Source organism: Caloenas nicobarica, chromosome 26 (assembly GCF_036013445.1).
Source record: "Caloenas nicobarica isolate bCalNic1 chromosome 26, bCalNic1.hap1, whole genome shotgun sequence".
Classification (NCBI taxonomy): domain Eukaryota; kingdom Metazoa; phylum Chordata; class Aves; order Columbiformes; family Columbidae; genus Caloenas; species Caloenas nicobarica.
Window position 1 is genome coordinate 1,736,799 of NC_088270.1, and position 26,600 is coordinate 1,763,398.

General features: G+C 47.2%; 1 protein-coding gene across 6 annotated transcripts; it reads left to right on the forward strand.

The window, feature by feature from the left end:
• TRIM29 (tripartite motif containing 29) lies at positions 1–25,260 on the forward strand. 6 transcript variants are annotated; one of them, XM_065652010.1, is made up of 9 exons: positions 1–1,057; positions 9,326–9,421; positions 10,863–11,096; positions 11,461–11,659; positions 14,718–14,801; positions 16,915–16,974; positions 18,210–18,311; positions 19,423–19,499; positions 24,579–25,260. In XM_065652010.1, exons 1-9 carry the CDS (start codon positions 200–202, stop codon positions 24,624–24,626), a joined length of 1,758 nt encoding a protein of 585 aa, XP_065508082.1. In that variant the 5' UTR covers positions 1–199; the 3' UTR covers positions 24,627–25,260. The 6 variants fall into 6 exon arrangements, with proteins under 6 accessions (XP_065508082.1, XP_065508080.1, XP_065508081.1 ...); XM_065652008.1 differs by having other exon boundaries at positions 22,385–24,696; XM_065652009.1 differs by having other exon boundaries at positions 18,213–18,311; positions 22,385–24,696.
• The last annotated feature ends 1,340 nt before the right edge of the window (positions 25,261–26,600 follow it).

Genomic DNA, 26,600 nt, shown 5'->3' on the forward strand with positions numbered 1-26,600 from the left:
TTTCCCCTGCATCTACCCAGCACAATCCAGGCGTTCTCCTCCTCCTTGCAGGAGCTCCAGGTGCGTCACTTGGGCAGAAACCTTCCTGCATTCCACCGTCATTCCTTGCCGAGACAACGACCAGGCAGACATACTCGCTTTATAGAGGGTTGGGAGACAAGAAGACTGAGCAGTGAAGCCCATTTGTCCTGTTTAGACGATGGAAACGGGGAGCGCGGCAAGGACAAATGGTACTGCTGGGAAGCCAGAGGATGTGAAGAGTCCACCTGCCCCCAAAAAGGAAGAAGAAACGAAGAAGACCGCAAGCCCTGGCGGAGGTGAGAAGGAAGCTATGAAGAGCACTGGTGGTGCCTCTTTGGAGACAGGGCAGATGAAGAGCTCCCTCTTCTCTGGGAGCGACTGGAAGAGGCCCATCATTCAGTTTGTGGAGTCGTCTGATGAGAAGAGATCAACCTACTTCAGCATGGATTCGGCGGATTCGAAGAAGATGCAATATTCCAGTGGACAGATAGGAGACATGAGGAGACCACCCCTCTCCTTTGTAGAGAAAGGCGATCTCAGGAAGCCCCTCTTTTCCTTGGATTCCAAAAAGAGCTTTCTGCCTGGTGAAGGGGAAGTGAGGAAGTCGTTGTTCTCTGGGGGGCAAATGGGGGACCTGAAGAAAACTTCCCTCCCACTGGTAGAGACAGGGGACCTGAGAAGATCCACCTTCAACAAGCCCGACAGAGCAGCTGGGTCACGGCCAAGGGTGAAGCTCGAGGATGTTCTGTGCGATTCCTGCATCGATAACAAGCAAAAAGCCGTGAAGTCCTGCTTGGTGTGCCAGGCTTCCTTCTGTGAGCTGCACCTCAAGCCCCATCTGGAGGGAGCAGCTTTCCGGGACCACCAGCTGCTGGACCCCATCAGGGACTTTGAAGCAAGAAAATGCCCTGTGCACGGGAAGACCATGGAGCTGTTCTGTCAGACAGACCAGATGTGCATCTGCTACCTCTGCATGTTCCAGGAGCACAAGAACCACAGCACAGTGACAGTGGAGATCGAGAAAGCAGGAAAAGAGGTAATGCCCTTTTTTTTGCGTGTTGCCATCGGTCTTTCCAATGCACCTCAATATTATACCGCAGTTTTTGCTCTCCAGCCTACAAGTCCCTCCTAAAGTCATGTCTGCAATGTAATTCTGGAATGCAGGGGTGGTGGATGTGAAGCATTTAGTGGAGAACCGATATTGCCTGGGCTCTGCTGCAATGGGATTGTTGTTTTCCTAATGGCTTGTTACAGCAGCACAGTGCGTGTTGGGTAGCAGATTGGGCTGGGGGAGTGGAGAACCCGGTTTCCACCCCTGGTTGTACCACTGACTTTCAGCAGAAGATCAATCAAAGCCCTACATGCTAAGTTTTAAAAAAACTGCCTCAAGTTTTGACAGCGTTTGTGTAGTGTTACCCACAGCCAGAAAGGTGGGCCACTGCTTAAGCTCAGGATCTCCAGAATACAGGTAGTCAGAGCAGTGGCTGCTCAGGTTACTCATGGCTGCTAGGTTACTATTGAAAATTGCCATCTCAGCTCCTTAGAGTGAGATTACGGCTTTCTGTTTTTCTTTTCTGCTATGGATATAATTGACACTTCAAGCCCCACCTATCAAAAGAGTCTTTTGAAGCTTAAATGAAGAAAAAATCCTGGTGCAAACACAAAAATTATAATTTCCCCTGAAGTGTTACTACAATAGGTTCAGAAGATGGACATCTAAGGAGATGAAGCCGGTATGTGAAAACAGTGCTCACTCTAATGAAAAGTCTTCCACCTTTATTTGCTTAAGTCTCATGCCGTTTACTTTCTGGGTGGATGTATCATTATTCCACTAGTTCTAAGTCAAGATCAGGGTCTCACCATGTTTGGTGCTGCACATCACCATAAATAAGAGCATGTCCAGGCCTAGAGACCTTCTGAGCTAAGCAGAGATTACAGAAAGGAGACCCATGAAATGGTAATGTAAACCAATTTGCCTAGAATGACACGGGCAGTTCATGGCAGAAACTGGAAGGGCACTAAGATCTGCTAAATCCTAGACTTAGGCACAGCCCAAGCCAGCGCTCTGATGTGATGAAAAGGAAAATACAAGTACTTGTTGTTGGAAATTCTTCAGTTACCCTTAACTTGAAAGAACAATTTAACTCTTTCTAAGATGCAAAAAAGATTTATCTCATGAGGCTGAAAGAGCATCTTATTTAGAGCTTATCTGTGTCTTCCTGTGCAATTTTTTTGTCTTTTCTTGCCATGTCACCTCCAACATGCAGCCTTGCTGAAACAGGACAAGGTTTCTTCCATGTCTCAGACAGTCTTTCTTAAGGAAACTCCTGCAGGACTCGCTAGCCTGCTGTTTGTTTCATAATTGCTTGTTCTTGTGTTTTTGATGTCAGCTGTGAACATAGCACATACCTAACTCTCATAAAGCTGTGTCTAGCTGTTGTCTGATTCCTCTTAGCTGTTTCTGCTGAAAAGAGGTTAACAGTCACTCCCTGAAGAACGAAAGCTGGCCAGAGCTTTCTTCCTGTGCTTGGATGGACCTAGACCACCTTGCTTTAAAAGAGGCAACCATAGCTGGTCAGAGAAGACTTTACCTAAGATTTAAATTATGTTTGATTTCTTTCTCGAAGTCCTTGTGCCACCCTTGTTAGCTCCATGCTTTAGTTCCTGTACTGTCCTGTGCTGTTTCTCCTGCTGCTAAGCCTAAAGGATTTAGGGCTTTATCAGTATGAATCATACACATGTGCAGGTTTCTCCTCACAAGTTTTGATCATGTTGTAACTTGAGCAAGTATTCACTCAGACAAAAACAATTAACAGAATAGCTATTGCTTACAAATGTTTATTCCTAGCCCTGATTTATTCAGCACTGGTGGAACCTTGGCAAGAACCACAAAAAGGAATGAACATTTCCAGGTCCCTTCTGTGCACCACCTCTTCTTTTCAAGTCTTGCAAATCAGCTGAGCTGGAATATGACCACAAATTGGAAGAGTGGCAAAGTGTGGCTGGTGCTGCTGGCCTTTGTGGAAAGAATAAGCAAAAAACCCACATCAGGTCAACCCCATCCCTGCCCCACTTTCCCAGCTGGGCATCCATGCAGCTCCAGGGTAGCTTTACTACCTCCAAATTTGCTTACCATGCCACTGGATGGGTGACCGGAATACAGCTGTATCCAGACAGACCCTTTCTCCTAGTGTTGGTGGTCAAGGAACAATTGGTTTATCTGCAAGAATTTCCTAGGCCCTGGCTGTACTGCAACTCCAAACCTGGACAGGATTACAGTAAAACTGGGGAGGGCAGGAGGCAGGGGGGAAGGTGTCCTATGCTGCCTAACTATCAATCTGAGTGCTCAGCAAGTTGGTGGCACAAAACTGTTGCATGTTTTAGGTACATCTGTTCCTTTCATATTGCAAAATCCATTATTTCCTGAGTTGGTCTTTGCTCTAGGCCTGTAGGAAAGAGAGATGCTGTGCTCTACTGTTGGGAAAGCAAGGTACAGTTTAAGATTCTTCTGTAGAATTAGGCAACTCCCCTCGTTCCACAATCCAGACAGAGACAGTACACCTTAATAGAAGAGGAATGCAAACAAGCCAGTATGCAGACACCTACTGGTTAGAGCATTTATGCAGGCAGTGGAAAGCCTGATGTCTCCCTGTCTGTGAGACAGAGGGAAAACATTGCAGCATCTTCCAGTTTTCAGCAGCCTGGGGTGAGAGTCATTCACCCCTCTTTTCCTGGGGTGCTGCTGATCAGACAAGAGGGAAGGCGCAGAGGGTCAGACAGACAACTTGGCAGGGAAGACAGAGACTTCTTTTTTGAGTTTCCACCCAGTAGTATTTGTTTATTTTACCTACCAAATCTTTAATGCCTTCCCCAGATCCACGTTGCATTAGTTTCCTGCTACAGATTTAAAAGAAAAGTAACACCCCCACCAGAATCAGTACAAGAAACAACCAAGACAAAGTCTGAGAGGCTGCGTAATAACCTCACACAGCTGGAAAGGGCGAACTGTCAATAGCAACTTGTACACTCCAATAAAACCCTCTGGCCAGCTTGATTTATCAGCAGAACCAGAGCCCCCCTTTCAGACAGCATCCTTCATTTTGAAAGGGGATCCTTCATTCAAAACCTGTTTTACAGGCCTATTCTCAAAACGAGACACTTCACACATGCCTGCCAGTCACAGAGCTGTAAATAACCTGGTGTTACTAGCCAGCACCAGCCTTAGTACTCAGCATGTCAAGTCAGTTCTAGCGAAAAGCACTTTCATTTTTTTTCTTTAATTCTTCGCCTTTAAAGAAAAGTTCACATTGTACAGCAGGTTTAAAGAGGCAGCAGAGAACTGCTGTGCAGAAACCAGAGCTGGGTGTTCCTCGATTCAACAAAGCAACTTTTAAAAGGGGAGACTACACAGAGTCTGAACTGGGCTTTGAAGTCAACCATCCACAGAGATGCATCCAGGGGGTTTTCCGTCTGAACACTCTCTGTATTGCCTTCGTTGTCTGAATAGAGAGCAAACAGGAGTGTATCAATGTGCCAGTGGAAGGATTTTTGGCCTGTCCCACTAGATGTGGCTGTGAGACCTTATCTACACTAATTGTGGTTGCTCTGCGGATGCAGCTTAAAATGGATGCTCTTTCCACAGACATGGTGTGGTTACCTGCAGGACGTTCTTCCTAGCTGGAAGGCTGCGGAAGCTGACCTGCTACGAATTGTGATTTAGAGTAGGTTTGCCTGCATTCTGCATTAATGCCTCTACAGTGAGGACAGAACTCAAGGAAAACCCTCTAGTTTGCAGATAAGGAATTCTCTTCAAACTGTGCAAAGCAGAGAGCCTTTTCTAGCCCCCACTAATGCAGTGACTAGTGGCATTTTTGCTGGCAGAGTCTCCAGAGGCTGTAGCCCACTGGCACCCACCTCTGCTTAACAAAAGCTTAGAAAGAAAAATGTAAAGGCAAACCCAGCAGAAATAATGTCTCAAAGAATTTGCTGATTTCTCAGCCATGTCATTTCCAATACAAGCCCTGTACTGGGATAACTAGTTTAAACACTTATTCTCTAGCTTCATTATTGCATTTGGCTGTTGCTGTCTGATAATTAGCATAGCTCTCCCAGGCTGGTGACACAGGGGTGTTCCCTCATCCAGGGACTGCGTTCCCAGAGCATTAAGACATGATGATGCTTGTATTGCTGCTTTGCAAAAACGAGTTGCATCATGATGCAAGACTCATAATCTCACATCTCAAGGTCCTTTACAGCACAAGGGCTGGGTTTAGTGCTGGATATTTAAGTGTACACTTGGAACTTTCACTTCGGCCTCTTGACTGCCCTAATTAACTTGGACTCCAGTAGAGGATTCTCTCTTAGCTCCAACACTTTCAGTGCCAGCATTTTTCAACCTGCTATAGTCAAACTGAATAGTCTAAACCTGTATTTCCTAGATCATCTTCACTGTTGTTATTTCTGCACTGTAGGGACTTCTCCCACAATGGGTGGAGCTGCTATATTACCTTTCACTAGGACCTTCTGAACCCCAAGTCTCACCGAATGGATTTGTCCCGGGTGGATCCATCACATAAGGGGATCAGGGGTTGTTGATCCTGGAAAATCTGAGAAATATGAAGAAAGCTAGAAGTTTCTTCATAGGGAACGAAGCTGAGAAGTTGACTGTCCCTAGTACCTGCAACCACCCTACTGTAAATGTAACACAGCATATATATGGACAGCTTAAGCAATCTCCCAGCCAGCCTCGTACGGAACAGGGCCTCAAAACCATCATGAAATCACCTTTGCTGAACCCCTTATGTTGTGTTCCATCTCCAGAGCATCCCTACCAAATCTGCCTCCTTGTGCCCATGCCACCAGTTCTTGTACTATTCCATACTCTCCCTTGACCTCTTTTAAACTTTTTTTTCTATGGCAAGACTAGTTTCAATGTTTGTACTATCACGCAATGAAACACCTCCCTTCGCTTCCCTTGCCTTTGCTAGTGTCTGTACTAGTGTTTCCTTTTGCCCTCAGTATAAGCGTTGTAACACAAGCCAAACCTGGATGACATTTGTATTTACATTCTGGCTATTGGAACTGTCTCTGTAATTTCCATTTGCAAATCATAATTCCCAGTCTAAACTGTAGTGTTGGTTTGCTCTTAAATAGTTGTTTCAGCCCATGCCAGAGGCACCCAAACTACCTTTCTGAGTGAAGGGATATTATAACTGCAACAAGCTGTTAAGTGTTAGCTATCACTTTTGAGCAAGTAATAGTTTGCAAAATTCCTTTGAGACTCATCTTAATTAAAAAGTGCTATAGAAGTATAATATTGTTATCACCACCTTTGGGCTATCACCTGAATTTTTTTCCTGTTACCTTTCTTTTCAAATCCCTTGTATGTGGGTTTGGCTATGTGGCTGCAAAAGGTCTGCTCTTCTCAAAAAAATCCCTCCAGTCCCTCTCTGTATGATTTCACGCACATTCTGGTCATAAGAATGTCCTGATGTTTAAGGATGAGGAGGGAAACAAGACCTCCCATTGCTCAGGAGATGTGCTTTTTACTTTGTTAATGATTAATGCCATCTGGATGTAGCTCAGTGGCTTAAGGAAACAACTTGCATTACAGTGTAATTCCTCACATTGGTTACTGCAGTGCAATGGATATCTGGATCTAAACTGCTTTTATCTCATTGAGATGGTTGTGTATTTTGTGTCTTGATGCAGAGGACATCTCACATTGCACATGAGAACAGAAAAAAGCATGTGTTCCTCCAATTCACTGTCTTGAAAATGTGAAAACTATAGGATCGAGCTCATGCCTTTACTCTCTAGATCAGTAATAGAGTGAATTTTCTCATCTTGATACCCCTGTGGTTCCCTGATGATCCTGTACCGCAAAACCCTTCGATGTCTAGTCTGAACCCCTGTGGAATATGAGCTCATGACTGCATTGAGGGCTGCCAGAGTATATGGATAATATTGAGAGGGCAAGCGCTCTCCTAACTCTCAACAAACAAGGACAATTACAATGACAATGTGAGGATGCAGCTCTTCTGGCATTGAGATACCTTCAAGTACACTTGCCTTTTTTGTTCCCCCTTTCTTCTGTTTTATAAGGCAATAAAATAACTATCATTTTTTTCCCCCTCTACATATAGAGATTTTCTAAATTGGAACAGCTAGACTCAATGGCTCTCAGATGCAGCTGTGCTTGATTCCAGCTCAAGAGAGTGTTCAGACACTACAGTAACTGGCACCAAGACAAGAGCCCCAATGGGCTGATTTCCTTGGTCTGAGCTGGTTGACGGTTTGTTGCCTGCTCTTCATGGTGTGATGCTGTTTTCTACTCCTGGAGTGGGTAATTGAAAACTTTTAAAATCCCACTCCCAAGGTCAACTATGATCACAAGACAAGACCAAGGTTTTCATGTTGTATTATATACTTGGATTTGTGGTAAAGCAGTGGGAACTACACCTTGTGTTTTTGCAGCGGGGAGACCTCCCTCTGTTAGCTGCTGTGGGAGCAGGTTTATCCATTCTTCATCTGCCCTGCCTCTAACTGTTGGCCTAACTTTAAGTGCTTTTGGGTAACACAACCATTCGCCAAGGGACCCACATGAACAGCGTGTTTTCAGGACTTTTTTAACATTACATAGGTCAGTTGTGAAACACAGGTGATTTCTGCCAACTGCGTAATTCCTAAACAGCTCTGGGGATAAGCGTCTCACAGCCAGATTGCCTGTAGTTATAGTTGTGCTGTGACCAACCTGTAAACACATGCAACACAGAAAGACCTTGAAATGCATATACAGAGGCTTTGTCATGATCAGTTGGGCAGGGACATGGTGAATATGAGCAACCGAGGGAGGGGCTGCCCAGAGTTAACGGCGCAAGGCGTTACTGAGTAGCCGGGTCCCGGTGTGATGCGGAGACATGGCGCGTTACACCAACCCGGCGCGTTACACCAACCCGGCGCGTTACACCAACCGGCACGTTACACCAACCCGGCGCGTTACACCAACCCGGCGCGTTACACCAACCCGGCGCGTTACACCAACCCGGCGCGTTACACCAACCCGGCGCGTTACACCAGCCGGCGCGTTACACCAACCAGCGCGTTACACCAACCCGGCGCGTTACACCAACCGGCGCGTTACACCAACCGGCGCGTTACACCAGCCGGCGCGTTACACCAACCGGCGCGTTACACCAACCGGCGCGTTACACCAGCCGGCGCGTTACACCAGACGGCGTGCACACCAACCAGCGCGTTACACCAACCGGCGTGCACACCAACCGGCGCGTTACACCAACCGGCGCGTTACACCAGCCGGCGCGTTACACTAGCCGGCGTGCACACCAACCGGCGCGTTACACCAACCGGCGCGTTACACCAACCGGTGCGTTACACCAGCCGGCGTGCACACCAACCGGTGCGTTACACCAACCGGCGTGCACACCAACCGGTGCGTTACACCAACCGGCGTGCACACCAACCGGTGCGTTACACCAACCGGCGTGCACACCAACCGGTGCGTTACACCAACGGGCGCGTTACACCAACCGGCGCGTTACACCAGCCGGCGTGCACACCAACCGGCGCGTTACACCAACGGGCGCGTTACACCAGCCCAGCCCTCCACTGGCTCCAGGCCTATAGACTGTCTCGCATGCAACTGCAACTGCCCGGTCTGAGCTTCTCTGGGAAGCCGGTGCAAGACGAAATGGAAATGAATCCCAGGGAAGTTGCTGATCTAAGCCAAGCATGGCTGACTACACCTCCCCCCTCCTCCTCTTGTGTTTTTTATTTTTTTCCAACCATTCTCCTGCTTCATCATAACATGAAAGCTCTCAATTCAGAGCAAATTAATCCACAATCCTGTCTAAACAGAATTCCCGCCGGAGGCATCGTCCTCTTGTTGCAACACTCGTCAAACGTCATTCCGTAATTACATGAAAACTGTTATTGCTGCAGAGACACACCCTGGGATGGGCCTTTAACTGCATACACAGCTGAATTTTGAAACCGGCCTCTTCCCCCTCCAGCTAATGACTCTAATGCGATTAAAAGCGGCACCGTGACGGTAGTCTAGTAGGTGGGTGCTTCTGTCTTTGCTGAGGGAGGCGAATCTCTTGACCCAGCCAGCAGCTCTGGGCTCTTGTCCAGGGTCAGCACACGACCTCCGCTGCAAGCCGTGCCAGGAACCCGTACCTCCAGCTACCACTGTTCAGGGCCAAACGCAGAAGTGGCCGCACAGCGCCGCTGTGAAGCAAGGCCGCCCCCCGCCCCGGCTCATGAGATCCCTCTCTTCTCACAGGCTGAGCTTTCACTGCAGAAAGAGCAACTGCAGCTGAAGATCATCGAGGTGGAAGATGAAATAGATAAGTGGCAGAAGGAGAGGGACCGTATCAAGGTGCGTATGGGATATTCTTTATAAATATATACAGGGTGGGTGTCACGAGGATGGAGCCAGGCTCTTCTCGGTGACAACCAACAGTAAGACAAGGGGTAATGGGTTCAAGCTGGAACACAAGAGGTTCCACTTAAATTTGAGAAGAAACTTCTTCTCAGTGAGGGTGACGGACACTGGAACAGGCTGCCCAGGGGGGTTGTGGAGTCTCCTTCTCTGCAGACATTCAAAACCCGCCTGGACGCCTTCCTGTGTAACCTCACCTGGGTGTTCCTGCCCTGGCAGGGGGATTGGACTGGATGATCTTTCGAGGTCCCTTCCAATCCCTGACATTCTGTGATTCTGTGATTCTTTTAAGTTCACTTCTCTGTTTCCCCTGTGCTTGTCACTCTCTTCCACTCTCTCACATCCCTCTCCTCCTTTCCTCCATTCCCCTGACATATCTGGCTCTTACTCATTCAATTCCCTCACTTGGTCTATCTCATCACTCTCCAAAACTCACTCATGCCAAATCTTGGAAACAACAACTCCTACTGAAGTCATATTGCAACACAGCCTGCAGGAGATCAAGAAGAGGCAGCACAGCCCTGTTACAAAATGATCCAAGGCACCTCCCTGCTTTGGGCCCCTTACAGTTCAGTTCTTCAGCCACCAGTAGCTAGGCTGATTCAGAAACAAAGGTGTGCTGCTTTTTTGCTTTTTCACTGCTAGACCACACACAAAATCAAACTCCAGAAGGGCTCTGGGTTGCCCAAACAAAGATAAGGCACCAGGAACAGATGCAGTCACACCAACAAACATCTTGTTTGTGATGGAACAGCTTATTTGCATACTGACGTAGGGCTCCTTTATAATTCTTTCACCACACTACGGGTCAGAATATAGTGTTATTTTTTTTCATTTATACCCTAACTGAATAAATCAGTGAAAACACTATTTGGAGACACCCCAGAAAATTTGCATAATATTAATAGGCAAAGCCATTTTTCTCCCTTTTATGTGGTACACACACATTGGCTTGCCAGTTCTGCTTTTCGTCTGCTTTATTATTATTACTATTATTATTATAATTATTGGAAATCTGACCTAGAAATTTCAACTCTGAATATAGTTACATCCATAGTCCTTCTGAGAAATATTTCAGAGGGACCTAGAGGTCTAGGTTTGTAAAAAGTGTTTCAGCTCTTATGATGAGGAAAAAAACCTGTAGACTACACACACACAATTATTGCAATAACAAGTATTAACTCTCTTTGCACAACTTTTCTGGTGCTAAGACTTACGTACCTAGAGAGTCTCCATAGTCATAGTCTAAATGTTGAGAATGCTTCGATGTACCCCCCTCTGTATTCACCTATTAGCAAGTGACTCCCTGAGAAGTTTAATGTTTTATTTCTCCTGCGTCTTTCCTGCTACCTCCTCTCTCTGCCCCTTCCCTGCACAGAACTACACCACCAATGAGAAAGCCACCGTGGATCAGCATTTCAAAGAGCTGATCCGTGACCTGGAGAGGCAGAGGGATGAAGTGAAGGCTGCCCTGGACCAGAGGGAGAAGATTGCATCGGAGAATGTGAAAGAAATTGTGGATGAGCTGGAAGAGAGGGCAAAGCTGCTGCGGGAAGACAAGGAGAACAGGGAGCAGATCCATCAGATCAGTGACTCCGTGCTCTTCCTGCAGGTAACTGAGATCTCGTTTGCCTTTCCTCTTTTCCCACGAGGGCAGGATTTGTCCCAAAGACAAATCCCACGTTGGTGTAAATGCGTTCATCTTCTCCAGTTCAATGCACACGTGTGACAGGAACTGACCCTGACATTTGAAGCAGCCTCTGTTCTGCTGGGTGAGGAATGAACTTGGGCATGCCAATGCCTGTTTTTTCTGTAGATGGCTACAGCTCACAGGCAGAACATTTGTCTGCCCCCTCCATCTTCACTGTTCTCCTTTGCACTTCATACTACTTGGAGCCTAACATTAGCCAGTTCCCTAGGATCTGGCCTCTGTCTCCCACGTTCCGCAGTAACCTCTCCTCCCTTCTCTTTGGCAGGAATTTGGGGCTCTGATGCGGAATTACGTCCCCCCTCCATCTCTCCCAACATACAGTGTGCTGCTTGAAGGGGAGAGCATGAGCCCATCCATGGGACTCCTCAGAGATGACCTCCTAAACGTCTGCATGCGGCACGTGGAAAAGATCTGCAAGGCAGACCTCGGCCGCAACTTCATCGAGAGGAACCACATGGAGAATGGTAGAGTATATGAGATCTGCCCTTTCCCTCCCTCTCTGTGCAAAGCATAGCTCAGAGTCACAGGAGATAAAGTGTGATGAGTGTGCTCTCACAGAGGAGAAATCAAGCAAGGACCATAGGGAAGTGGGAGAAACACTACCTGTAGCTGGAATTCATTCTGGAATATCAGAGTTATTCTACCAGACCTGTGTGGGGATGGAGCCAGTTCAGCTGCCAGGGATTTAAAGAATCTTGTGAGTGCGGGACCCATGGGTCCAAACTAGCCCAGCTTCCCTGAGTGCTGGTTTGCGTCGCAGCTTCACAGCGTTTAATCAGTTCAACCACCTCCTACATGGGACTTCAGAGCAACACTTCTCTTGGGGACCAAGAACGGTGACCCTTCCCTCCTGCACGAGGCCAGCAGGGACACCCTGCCTTGTGCCAGGCCCAACAAGCCCCTGCAAGCTCGGCATGACAGTTTCTAAGGGGAAGACTGCACACATATATTAGGGCAACTCAGCGGCTCACGAGCTAAATCGAGAAGGCAGCGCCAGAAATGTGAATGTAGCCACCCCAGCATGGCAATTTTGAAAACCTGTCATTAGCCTACTTGTACAGCTCGGTTAGCACTCTTGTTGTGCTGCTATGACATACCATTTTACAACAGCCTGTTTCAGCCACTGCTTGCCTGGCTGGAACATGAAGTACCCTGCAAGCAGCTGTCACTGAAAGTCTAATAACAGATTTTCCAAGTAAAAAGGTCCCCATTTTGGTGTTCGGGTTAAGCTATGACTTGAACCGGCATAGCTCTCTCTGATCGCACTTGTCTGCATGTTCCACTAGGGAGAGCTTTGTGTCCTGAGTGCCCTGAGCCAGCGTGTTCATGGAGCACGCAATGCCGAATGATCCCCATGCTTCAGTGATGTTTAAGGATGGCTGGCCCTTCCTACGTGAACGGAGAGGTCAAAGTCATTATTGCAGCAGTGCAAGGAATCTTCTAAGTTTTAGAACTTAGATGTAAGTACTTTCTGTGTCTCCCAATTAGTTCTGCAGAAAGGACTCATCTTGCATCAAGCTCACACATAAGATTAGGAAGGCAGGGCACTAGAATGGGACTCCACAGGTGAGGTTCAATTCCCAGCTCTCCCACAAACAGCCTTTGTAACTCTCATCAAGTTACTTAATCCCAAGAAATGACCTCTTGCACTAAGAATAATAGGGATCTGAATTAAACGTTATCTCACCAGGCTGCTATAAGGATATAATCTATTACTAACTGTGGAACCCCAGATACCAGAACAATACCAGACAATAAAGGTAAAGCAGCTAGACAGGTAACACAAGGATAAACTGCATCCTGCTGTCCAGAAGGACGTGTGAATCTAAAGATGCAGGAATAAACTCACATCCAGTTCACACAACACAAGCAGCTGAAGAACTCTGCTGCAAATCTGCGAGATCACTGTTATTTCATTCAAATTTATGGTACTCACTTGAGGGATTTTGGATGCCTGACTACTCACAACACTTCAGAAAACTAGATGAGTAGCATAAAAGCACTTTGCATTCAAGTTACCATCGCTTAGGAATGCTGAGCCATTTTTTGCCAGTCCTGAAGCAAATACATTTTACTTGGCCATTTGTACAACTCAACAAGAGTATCCATATTTTCAGTAGCACTGGATAAAGACTGACTACTTCTCGATCACTTGATCACTTTTAATTAGGGTGCCCTCCACATTACTGAAGCCAGAAGTCCTCGGTGGTACTTGAAATCCATGGGAATCAAGTGCCAAAACATTTCTGAGCAGGGCAACAATTAACTACTGCCAGAAACCCGTGCGCTTTCAGAAACTTTACTGGGGATTTAATGGACACAGCTTGGAGTCTGCCTAACGAGAACAACAGTGGTATCCACTCAGTTGGGAAATGCTATTTAAGGTGAGTCTCAGAAACTTCAGAGCCCTCCGTTTTTCAGATCACAGTTACACATGAAAGAGGACAGCACTCTGCATCTAGTGACTGCAAGGAAATAACTCCACAATTACTTAATGGATTTAATTAACTCAGACTCCCCCTGAGTCATTGCAACAAATTCATTTTCAACCAGCTTGATCTTCTAGTGTAAAAAACATCCCAGGAAGAAATATTACATTAATGGAATAAAACCTGCTTAATAGCAGACTCCAAAGGGAATCCACTTTCTTTTAGTTGTCATAACAGGTACCTACTTAGTAGCGTGGCAAGGAGGCAAATAATCAGAGAGCATCCAGGGAGTTTAAATAACACAGAAATAAATTAGAGAAAAAACATAAAAGTTTGTTCACTGACTTAAGAATCAAATAATTGAACTATTTAAACACGGGAACCAAATTACCTCCTTGCAGAAAACAATAGATTTATATAATACTTGAGCTTAAAAGAAGGTATTTTTATAAGCAACTGTACTGGTAGAACATCATTTCCTGTGGATCAGTGTCAGAAAACGAAACCCAGGCAAAAGAGGAGGTTTCGCTTCACTTTGCATCAAGCCTGAACCAAATGCCCTTGTCCAGAAACCCAGGAAGCTAGAGCTCTTTGCAACTCGGGTTTAGCGTCCTTCTTTAAAAACTGAAGAAACCAACTCATTGAGCCCTCCCAACACTTTCTTGAGCTTTGTCATACCCGCAGTTCAAGATCTGCTCATTGAAAGGCAGCTCCGTGCACAGGTTAAACACATAAAAGAAGCCAAACCCAAACCACCACTTTTGAAGTGGGATACATTTTTAGCCACACAGCAGCATTTTGGTAGGAAAACGCCTCAACCCTCAAGTTTCCCTATGGATTTTTAGGAGATAGTGCACCTTCCTCTTCTATCCCAGGCTGAACCTCTGGGCAGCTACGGCACTGCTTTACCTCCCAGCCAGAAAGTCACACGGAATTACAAAAATAGAGGAACTTGTTTTCAAAGGGCAGAACCACCTCTCCCGCAGCACTCGAGGAAGCAATTCCAGTCTGCTATCCCCTTCCCACTCCTCCTGTCCTTTCCCAAGGCCACCGAACTGCCTCCTTCAGCTCACACCCTGTTCTGCTTCTCCAGGTGACCATCGGTACATGATGAACAACTATGAGTGGAACCAGCCCGACAACTTGAAGAGATTTTCCATGTTCCTGTCTCCCAAAGGTATGGTACCCTAATGGTGGTCAGGTTTCCTCCAAACACAGCGTTGGAAAAGAACTCCATGAAGGATTTGTCCCAAAATTTCCTTTCCCTTGTATTTCCTGCTGTTCCCCAGACAAGATATGTCCCTCTGCATTTGTTTATTCCCACTCTTCTCTCCAGCTTACAAAGCTTTGAGAAGTTTTTGCCTTTTCATCTCAAACAAGGCAGCAAATGTTCTCATCTCCATGGAGAGGAGCTGGAGCAACTGAACTCTTTGAGGAGTGTAGTTCGTGAATATCGGGGAGGTTTAGCATGTGTTACCGGGTTGAAGTAAGCGTTATTCTCCACCAGAAGCTCACCCCACTGTGCTGTCAAGTGTGAAAGGTGCACTAGACTTGCTCTGCATTAGGGTTTTATTTTCACCAGAAAACATAGTTTTTCACTGCAGTGAAAGGACAGAAGAAGTGAGGAATGTGTCCTAAAAAAAGCAGAAGCCTGGGATTCCTTTCTGAGCTCTAACACTGACAATAAGAGCTCTGGTGATTTGCTTATGTCCCTATTGTTACATGAACACTACAAGATATAAGTCTTTGGAATGAACGAGTGTTTTCATCACATAAATCGCAGTTGTCTATTTCTAAATTAGTGTCAGGATCTCCAGAGGTAGAAGCAGAGACTGCATAAAGCCTAGGCAGGGCAATGCCTGTAGAAACAGAAGAACAGAAAGGCTGGCACAAAATAAGTAACCAAATTTCCTCTGGTCCCTAGAGAGCAAGGCCCTGCCTGGATTTGCCAGGTGTTTACAGCTGCTGTTCTGCAAAGCCAGACGGTGGGAGGTGAAGGGATACGCCAGCAATTAGCAGTGGCACTCCCCTGAAGGGCCGGTAGCTTGCTGGCAGCTCTGCAATATAACTATAATTATTTAACTCTCTAGAGCTTTCTATGCTCTATCTGTGTGTCATGTAGAAGTCCAGCACGGCCTCCAATTGCATCTTTTCTAAGGAATTCCATAAAATGGGAGGTAAAAAGAGAGTACCACCCTTTGCATTGCATCATGTGCACAGAATACTTGAATATCTCATGATGTTTCATAACGCACCCTTTTTCTCGCTAGGTTGGATCACTGCAAATTCTGCCAGAGGCCACAGCAGCAAGTCAGCTTGCTGCATTGAGGAATGCTACCCAAATTAGTGCTCTGCACTAATTGCAGTGGCCTGTACTAAGAAACTGCTTGGATTTGAGCCGAACCTATAGGTTTTTAAGCCCTGCTTAAATTCAAGGAGACTTTCACTGTGCTTGTCATTAAAGACAGCATCACAGAGCATCTGCCTGCAGGGATGACATAATGAGGCAGAGGGGAAACATAAAAGGTTTCAAGTGCTGCCTAAAAGATAGAGGAACAATCTGTTCAACTGCTCGACACTCCTTTCTGTCCTCTTCCACCGAGCTTTCTTCTCCTGATGTTGCAAACGGTTTGGCCAAAGCCAGGAGAAGGTTGGAAAGATCATCTTGTGCCTTTGGAAGTCTTTGAATGAGGAGCAGAAGGGACTCAGCACACAGAGAGAGGAAGATAACTACTGAAATAGAAACACTGCTGAAACAGGAAAGCAGTCCACAGGATGGCAGCATAACAGCTCGAAGTATTCATCTCTTTTTTGCTCTTGTGGGAGTCCAGTGTCTCACAGAGGGGTACACCAGCACTAGGCTGCATCACAGCATGATGTTCTAGTGAAACCCTGGAGCATGTGCCTGTCCCAGTGGCTGAGGCAATGTGTGCCTGAGCAAGAAACGTTCCTCTGCTTGTGTCTCTTGAGCTCTAAATCCAAGCCTCTGCCTGCAGGTCTCTTTGCAGAATAGTAATGTTGAGTAGACAAGCCTGAGTTAGCAATTTAATGCAGCTAAAACCAGCTCTGTGGCTGTGAGAGATCTTTGTTCTCTAAATGAGAAGTCTATTCACCATTCCCTAGAACCCAGAGAAAAAAGACCAGGCTCTCCTCTACTCCCTGGCCTCAGATTTCTGGTTTGAGGCTGCTTCCAAATTGGTGGGGACTGTTTCATAGAGCAATGCCAGACACAGGCCTTTGAGCCAGCTCATCAGGAGCCAACTGCTGAACTGGATGCTCTTGTTTTACAGCCAGTTTCAACCCACGATCATGGGAATTTTCCTCCTTCCAAGCAACTGAGGAAACACTTGGTACGGGTAATTCCGACTTCAGTTTGAAAGGATCTAACCCCCCGTGCCACGGCTTTCTAGCTAGCTAACCAACCTTTTCTGCTTCCCTCCTCAGCTGTCTTGTCACCTCTCAATCACTATCTCACAGAGCCATCTTCTTAGCTGGCTTATCGGCACCGTCTGCATACACCCAAACCCAGGGTCTCACTGCTCCAGGAGATAGGAGGGAAAGGCATCCCTGGTCCTCACTGTCCAACAGTGAAAGGAGAAGATGGGAAAGTTAGGTGCCAGTTTGTAAAGATCCTGAGATACCTAGCCAGCTGCAAATCGATGGGAGTGCCAACGCCATCCAAGGCAATCTGTGGAGGTTGTGGCAGAACCAGGAGCAGACTCCAAATGCCCTCAGCCAGTCTCAGAAGCACAAGGCTGCCCTTCTCCATCACACATACACCTTTTACTCAGCTCATAAGTTCTCAAAGCGCCTGCCCACTGCCTGGACAGCATCCAGCACAACGGGGAGGGTGTGCTTTGAGCTAGCGCACTGAGAACCAGCAGCAGCGAGTCATGCCTTTTCTTCCCGGATCCCCACTTTCCCTTTTCTCATCTCTGTTTTCTTACTTTGCTTCATTCGTGCTCAGAGGGTCCTGCCTTTCCTTTCATTCAGAGGCAGCCTACAAGCACCCATGGCCACTCTACCTTGGGGAGCACTGGTGACTCACGGCCACACCTAAGTCATTCCTGTTTTTCATGCCACAGGCAGGGCCGTCTCCTTCTCATCATCTCTGCTCTCAGACTCATTCTGGCAGCCAGGGCCTGACCCCAAGGAGGCCAGGAGGGGAAGCCTTGCTTTAATTTCAATGGGCTTTGAATAAAGCCTCAGCTCCTTGGAGGCAAGGGAGCTTGGGCAGTTATGTAGTTTTGCCTCATTACTCCGGTCTCTGGAGATGCAGTTTACCTCCGGGGAAGCTGCTGCTCTTCAGTCACACCTGCACTCTGAGTCTCTCAAGAGAAAGGCTCTTGCTTGCCTGCCTGGAGCACTGGGATCTCTTTGCACTCGCACACTGTGTGCATCGCGACCCCACAATTGACTGCTCTCATCTGCCTTTTCTTACTAAGAGCAAAGGGACAAAGCTATTAGTTCCTGTTTTCCCCCAAGCTGGTTGAACGCAGTTTTACAGCATGTGTTTTGAAATGCTTAAGCTTCTCCACTGCGGCATGCAACACCATGGAATAACACAACCTCTTCTATCTTCCAGTAGGCAATGGTACTAAGCTGCCTTTTCAGTTCTCCTCGGTTGGACAGAATCCGCCTGGTGACTTCAGCAAACAGTCTGACGGGAGCCTCTTCACTAAGACCGGTACTAGGCATTTAGTTTTTTCCCCCTTCCTTCTGCCCCTTTTTTAGGTGATAAGACATTTAATCCTGTTCTTGCTCCCCCAGAGAAGGCCTGGAGCAGTCCTACACCTGGCCCATATCTCCTGCCCTGACTGTCAATCTCTTTGATACATGCATTTGTTTACATGAGCAACTTACTCAGCTGAACCAAGCAACAAGAATTTGTTAGAGTATTAAAAAGTTATACCTAGCGAATAGTTGAAGGGGTTTAAAATTTTGTTTGCAATGGGTAGAGATGAGAATTTTAGATGATTTTAGAGGAGTAGGGACCAGGGAAAGACACTATGAAATTATGTTCATAACAATTTACCTTTCCAGCTTCATCAGTGTTTTAAAACAGCTATCGTCCTGAAAGAATAATAGCCACTGAGCACAACCTTTAAAAATAATGTGCAGTAGCTGCCTGTCCTCCTTCATCTGAACCAGATTCCCCCATTCACTGTCTCATAATCCTCTTTTCACTACCCACTAGTTCAAGGGCACCAGAGGTGGAATCCAAGAGCATCAGCACCTGCCAAGCAGAGTCAAGTCTGATTAATTTGTGAATGGGAGGTGGTGGGGAAAGGCCGTTGCCTGATAAGCACTGAAACTGGTTGTAATTCAGCAGGGCTGGTATGATTTTTTGAGTCAGAAAGGAGCTGGCATGGTAGAAGGGGGTTAGGGCTTATCAGGCTGCCAGGGGTATTGTCATTAATTTTCTGACACGAAACCCAGGCCTCAGCTCTTTGCACTAATTAAACAGACTATAGTGTTCTTTGCTGGAGTCAGAATGCTTAGTTCGGGACTTGGCCTAAATTTAATTGGATTGATTGCATTCCACCTCTCTGCATTCCTCATACATTTTAATTAGACAGATCTTCTTTATTCCCTTTTCCTAACTGATTGGGTGGTGGAATAGGCATCTGTCTGACGGCTGCTGTGTCCCACCCCAGAAACGGCTGCATTTCGATGTTAAGCAATGCAATACTAATTATGTGGCACTTCCAGTCCTGCTACTCATCTTGACGCTCGCAAGGGGAGACGGGGATGGCGGCAGGGACTGATCTATAACAGGCTGTTTTATGTTGTCACAGCTTACCCTTCAATAGTGAGACATCAGTCTACAAAGGTGACGCCACAGACATGGAAATCCTCTAAGCAGTCTGTATTGGTAAGAAATATACCCTTGGTGTGAAAGCTTGTGCGCAGCTTCAGCAAGAGAGCTATCTGTTCTAGGGCTACCTGAGACTTCAGAAACCAGGGCTTGGGTTCTTTGGAGACGGGAAAGTAAAAGCTTCAAGTCAACAGCTTGTATTATTTTTTCTGTGGTTAACTGCATCCACAGAGGGATGCAGGTTAGCCCCTCTCCTCCGCAGTTCTGGGCTGTAGGAATAATCAGTACTTCAAACTGATATTTTGAAAGATTTTGCCCTGATCTAAAATTTGATCCAGGCTTCTAGAAGCTATATAAATACTATAGCACGCATGCCAGTATCTGTAGTACTTTTCCTCCCTGTGGGGATATCATACAGTCTAAGTAGTCTGTGACATCTAGAAAGTATAGATTGTGTAAATGACACTAAAGACAAACATATAAGAGCACCCTGCTAATTACATCCTACAGTGGGCAGATGAAGTATCAAAGATGAGGAGTCAGAAGACAATCAGAAATCACTAGAACGTCTGTAAGTCCCTCATTTTGCACTGTTGGCACAAAACAGGTAACAGTGCATTATAGGGGGCAGAGGACAGTGATTATTTTAGGTCTTGTAATCTTAAATATACAAGGTTGATAAAAAGTTAATGCATAACCACAGAAACACTAAGTTAATTTATTTTTCTTAACATGCATTCACACTGTGCTGCATTAAGATCTTGCATGATCTGAATTAAGATTGTCAAGTTTTTGCCCCATCTCTGCAGATAAAAATCTATTTTTTTGAATTCTGATTATACATTTGAGAAAGATTATTTACTGTTCCCTGGAAACCAGACTTGTTAGAAGGAGAGGGTCACGAATTGAGAGCATTCCCAGGCTGAAGGAAGAAAACAGAGGAAATACACAACAGTTAGAAAGTGGCTGCCTAAGGACTGCAGCGGAATGTCTCTGCTAAATTTTCAAGGCGCAACCAAGAGATGGATGCCAGTGAAAGGGATGTTCCTTGGTAGACTGCATCACTTTCAGAAAATCCAGCCTTGAGTCCCTGAACGTGCTCCTAGGAACAGAAAAGTTTTGCAATATCTTCTGTCTTGTGTTTGATCACTGCCTTTCTAGAAGATCATCTATCTCATCATGCTTGTGCCCAGACAGAGACTCTTCCAGTGATTTTAGGTACCAACCTATCCTCCCTCAGGGCGATGTTATACTGGGGAAGTCTGGTCAGGGAAGGGAGGTCTCTGTTGGCACCGGGCACGGGTGGCTGTGTGCTGTGAGCAGCAGGCACCCCACCGCACGACAGTCAGCGTGCCGCGCTCCAGGAACACAACTCATGCTTTCCTTAATCCCCATAGGGAAAGCCTGGGTAACTTCTCCCACGTGAAGTCGCCAGTCTTTTCCAGCTTCCCTTTCTCTCTCATGCATACACTCATAGCGGCTATTTTATTTTTATAGCCTATATTCACCAGATAGCCCTGAACCTAACGATTCAATTGATAAATATAAGCGTTGAAAACCTCCAAATAGAAATACACGCTCTGGACTGCAGTAGCTCTGCAGGAGCTTTTATGGTCGATTGGGCCAATAATCTAGCTTTTACAATAGTCTTAAATATGTACTTAAGTAATACACCTTCTAAAAGCTCTGTAAATATGAATTTTCACAAAGGACTACACTGTTTAAGCAGGAATGTCTTTTTAATCCTCAGGGAGTTCTATAAAATGAATCCACTCTCTTCCATCTCTTAATTATACTGGAAATTAAAGCCATAAAATGAAAAGAATTTCAACAACAGGGAACACTGAGCAGGAGGTACTGGGAGTCAGCACCGAGTAGCAAGATGGGTTGGGTTCACTCCCCTTGTGCTTCCAGCATCACATCATGCCTGATATTAACCCCTGCCCTGCACAAAACTGTACCAGCATGTTGCTGTGAGGTCTCTCCCACCTTCTGCAAGTGAGATCTGGGCAGTGGATCAAACCTAAGACAGATCAGACATTACAAAACCACAGTTGTTCCGGATTGCCTTGGCTGACTGCTTCATTGGTGTAAGCATAGTTCTCATCCAGGCTAAAGATTTTGCCTTGAACAGCGCAACCAGCAATCACAGTCAGTAAAATGGCTTTTGTGTTTTGCAGTCATCCCAAGCCAACACTAGGCTGCACGACACAACTTTGCCACATATTGCTTATTTGTACTGGTGCAGATAAGAATGAAATTCCAGGGGTGGGTCCTGATGAGAAGAGATGCAATTAGGGACTGCAGTAAACAGAGCTGGAGAGACAGAAAACAGCAACTCCTTTAGGCTCTGCCCCCGTCTCTCCGCTTACACTTCTGTTTACACAAGCATTTAGTATTGGGCCCTGCCACATGTGGAGGTGCAAATAAACAGTGCACTGCTGTGTGAGAATTTCCATACGCAAGAGTTTGGGCTTGCCAGCCAGAGAGCACAAATAAATACCATGCAAGTTAGTTGATCACTTGCATAACTGTGCATGGCTTTAAGTGTGAAAACTCCCATGAGTCCTCAGGTTAGTGAGCAACTAAAAGGCACTGGCAGAAGCATAAAAATAAAGGTGACATTCCTCTCCTCCCAGAAACCTCTCATCAAATCGTGAGTCATAGTCTGAGATTTTAGATGATGCACAGACTCATTTGGCTCAGGGATGAAAGTCCGTGCGAAGCATGTGTGTAAATCAAAAAGCAACACCATTTGCATTTGATCGCTTCAGCACCTCCAGTGAGGTGAAATGAGGTGGTGTTGCTCTGCAAGAAGACTGAAGGTGTTAAGATAGGGATATGTTAAGATATGTACGGTTGGGCTGCCTAGGAGGGTGAAGTATAGGCGGTCAGAAAGAGAAGGTAGGCCAAACTCACATGCCCCAAATTCTCCATTGCAGTCACATTACCGCCCCTTTTACGTCAACAAAGGCAATGGAGCCACTTCCAACGAGGCACCTTGATTCCTGAAGATTTAGGGAAGAGCTGGCAGCACTTGGAGTGAAGACTCAGCTGCGGATTTTCATGGATGTACCTGCTACTATATTAACCTTACCGCTCTAATCTCTGCCAGGGAGAGGGAAGGTGCAGAAGGGAAATGCCTTTACTAGAGGAAGCAAGGACTTTATCCAAATCACCTTGAAAGCTCTGCAGGCCTTAACAACGTAACCCCATCCTCTGCTGTCACCTCCTTATTCCCTCTCTGTCAATGCCCTTTGCTTCTGCAGAGCGAGCTGCTCTGCTCCTCCTGGGAAGCATGCATGCTTGGGTAGCACCCCCCGACTCTGCTATACCAGTTGCCCCCCTGTCCTGAGTGTGTTTAAATGACCATAGCTGTTAAATCCTGGTGAAGGTCCCAATTTGAGGGGCCCAAAGGTCTTTCTGGAATCGAGGGGCCCCAGCCTCTGGGAGCAGCGACGGGCTAAAGCTCTTCCCTTGCCCCAGCCCTGCCTCGGATGGGGACACGCAGCTCCCACGGGGACCAGGTGCAGCGCTGCTGGCGCCCCCATCCCACACCAGCACGCTTCCTCGGGGCCTCAGTCAGCTCGGCTCCAAAAATCCAGCCAGCAGGACCTTTTCAGAGCTGCCTCAGCCCAAGGCCAGCAACTGGGGGAGGGCAGACAGGCTCCTTATCCCATTAAAGTACCCCTCCAGCCACCTTTTCGACTTAAGAAATAAAATCCATCCTACTAATATTAGATCGATTAGATGCCATAGGTACTGGGTGCTTTTTTGTTTTGTGGTGTTTTTTAAATTGCCCTGAACCAAAACTGACTTATATATTGTGGCTCGGGTGTTTTTTTTCCTGCAATGGGAATTAGTACCATAGCTTTTTGCTCAGGATGGTATTTTTTTATTTGTCCCCTGGATAGACAAATCAGGTCAGCACCCAGCTTGCAAACCAGCCAGGGCTGGTTAACCTTTCTATGATCTCACTGAGATTATTTTCCTTCCCCTTGGACAAAGCCAAGAGGTTAGTTCCATGCTATGCAAAAACCTTCCCAGGCCAGTCAATGGGAGCAGATGGCCCATTGCAGGATCAGAGCTCTCAGATGGTGATAAGCAGCTGCAGAACAGAGAACCAAGACCTGACAGCTACTTTTCATGTTGTTTTCTGTTCAAGCAGTTTTTTGAATGGCTTCCCCCCACCTTCCCTACCCCCAAATGCTTGCAACACCTTGCTGAGAGAGGTCATGCCTAGCGCTCCCTGAAAATTACTTTCTTGCTAATCTCCATGCAAAGATATTTTCTGCTTTTTAATCTGACATCTCAGACAAAACTTCTGAGGCTGAAAGTTGGTTGCTCCAGAATACTTGAAATGGCACTTATTTTATAACATATTTTTTCCTTAATGACCAGAGGAGAACGGGATAGCATGGTATGGAAGGACGTGAAGAAAGGGAAACAGGGATAGAGTTGCTAGGAAATACACTGAAGGGTTTGAGTATGTGTGTGAAAGGATAAAATAAACCGCCCCCAATCTCACTGTTTGTTTTGCCCCCGAGCGGGTGTCCAGTAATCACTTGGGTCCCTTATGCTCCAGTAAAAGCTTCCACTACCTTCCTTCTGTTCTCCAGGATGTGGGCATGACACCTCCTCCTGCAAAACTCAGATATTAAAATCCACCCCCATTCTTTCCTGCCCTAAAGCAGCCCTGCTCGCTGTCAGCCGGGCTCTGCACTGCCCCTCGCCCAGCACACAGATGCCCGGCCCGAGGAAGCCGATGTCCCCCCGTCCTCCCATCGCCCCCTCCCCACCGGCTCTGCCCTGCGCCACCTCTGCAGCCCCCCAGCCCGTTCGCTCCCCTTGCTCTCCTCGCTTCAAAAGCCTCACTCAGACCTCGCACACGTGGCTTTTCACACTGGCACACTCCGGGGACAGGGGCAGAGCTGCTCCCATTTTCTGTTAGCCTGGGAGGACACTGTGCCCCCGCCTCCAGTCCCACCGGTCTCCCCCTTCCCCTTTGCCCCACCGGAGGAGCGTGGGATGGGGCACAGCTCTGGTCCTGCTCTACCTTGTGGTCCCGGGGAACCAGCAGTGCGGCTTCGAGGTGTATCGTGCATGAACTGTTTTTATCGTGTTTGTCTTGATCAGCAAAGCAAGAGGAATTCCACCTCCTCAGACAGGACACGACTGCGCTGATGTAAACGAGGCCCTTCACGTGTGCAACACATACTGCAGAAATAAAGGAGAAAGCTCCATGTCTGACCAAAAACCCTGCGGACAAGGTGTTTCTCTGTCTTTGGTGTTTATATGCTTGAAAGAGTCTCAGTGAGGTTGGGTCTCTTCAAAATATTCTTTATATGAGTAAGGGGTTAGGAAAACCCCTTTTCCCAGCTCCATTGGGACCCTTCACCCACTTGAACCCCGCTAGGGACACAGACCTCTACTTCTGCATGGTTCGGATTTCTTGCCTGTATCACGGTTTCTCTTGCCTCTGAGGGAGAGTATAAATCCCTTGTGGGCTGCTAAAGATGTGGATTCAAGGCCAGACATGCATAGAGGTAGCCCTGACGAATGCTTAAAAGAGCAATTGTGCATGTAAATCTGTGGGGATAAGAACAGAGGCAGGCAAGGTTTATCCATTTACCCTAGATACACTAAGGCAGGCAGCTTTCCAGTGGATGCCTGGAATATTTCTCCTTCCAGGTACTAGATACCAGCTGTTTTCCCCCAGACATTGCCAACAGTCATTCCTGAAGAGCAAGGATACTACAAATACACTTGAGAAGCCAGTAAATCCTCCTTGTTTACCCCACACGGGAGTTATCAGAGAACAGAGCTCAGCTCTTTCGCATCAATTTCACTCAGTGCCTTGATTACTGTTATTACTGTGATTAAAAAGCAATCAAAGAGAAATGTTCTTCCTGTCCTGAAATGACTGCAAACATCTCAGTTCCACCACTTAAGCACGAGAAGAGCAAGTTACGGGCGCACTCTGCACTCCTGGACTCTGTGACGTGAGAAAAAATAATGGAGCTCATCGCCGGAGCAGCCAGAGGCGGTGAGCCGGACTGGCCGCGCCGGCAGCGCGGAGGTGGAGTAACGAACCTCGCAGCTGCAAGGCTGCATCACACCTGCTTAGGGAATCTAGTCAGGGCAGCCCCAGACACGCCGTCATGAATTTTGCAGCGGGGAAGCGCGCTCCGAACTCAGCGCTGCTGCACGCCCGGCGTGCAGACCGAGGCCGGCCAGCCCGGCTGAAGGAGACAGGGCTGCTCACCTCCCTCTACTCAGGCAGACCAGAGGGGTTGGGACTGGGGTCAAGCATCAGCGCTCCATCCCAAGGAGATCCCTGGGAGTAGGGTTGGGGGCGATGGGTCTCTCCGATCCAGCCAGCGGCTGCAGGAGGGCAGAAGACACTTGGGACAACCAAAGCTGGGCTGCCAGAGCAAGGCTCAACAACAGCACTTGCAGGCAGGGTGACTCAGAGAGAAGTGCTTGGATGCCGATGACACCAAGAGTGTGCTTTCTCGCTCTTTCACCCCCAGCAATTTGTGGTTTCCTGAAAGTTTAGGCTTCTGGGTCTAGTTGCATGGCTCAGAGGCGGCTGTTTCTCAGCACAGACTTTACTCGTAGACCCCTTCGCTGCCCGCCAGAGCAACCCCAGGCTCTCCCCCGCGCTCTTGCACGGCTCCTCACACGCAGCCCGACCTCTGCCCGCAGCACCCTCGGTGAGCTCGCTCCAGGCGCGATCGCGCCGCTCCCCCGTGGGTACCGGGCGGGATGCTGCAGCGGGGCACGGTGCCGTGTGCCGGGAGCGCTGCAGCCGGCAATCAGCAACGAGCCGCCTGTCACGCCGCTGACAGCACGGTCAGCCCGAGCTCTGCTAGCAGATGTGCGATTCTGGGCTTCTGAACTAGAGCAACGCACGGTCTGTGCTAGTCCAAGGGAAACACAAACACCGTGGGGACAGACCCTCTTCTGGAATGCAACTTGGCTGCAATAGTCAGCTAAGAACCAAAGCAAGCAGCTTCCAAAGCTGGTCTTTAATAATTCATTCCGCTCACTCAATCACTTGACTTCTGGCACCAGAGCAAGACAGGCCACTGTTTTATCTTTGTACATATTAACTATAAAGTTTTTTAAATGAACAGCTCTTCAGAGGCATAAACA

Excerpts from the sequence above, each read along its gene's own strand:
- TRIM29 (XM_065652008.1), top strand. The coding sequence starts at position 200 with ATGGAAACGGGGAGCGCGGCAAGGACAAATGGTACTGCTGGGAAGCCA. Across the intron at positions 1,058-9,325 it reads TCGAGAAAGCAGGAAAAGAG|GCTGAGCTTTCACTGCAGAA; the intron begins GTAATGCCCTTT and ends CTCTTCTCACAG. Across the intron at positions 18,312-19,422 it reads GAGCCTCTTCACTAAGACCG|CTTACCCTTCAATAGTGAGA; the intron begins GTACTAGGCATT and ends ATGTTGTCACAG.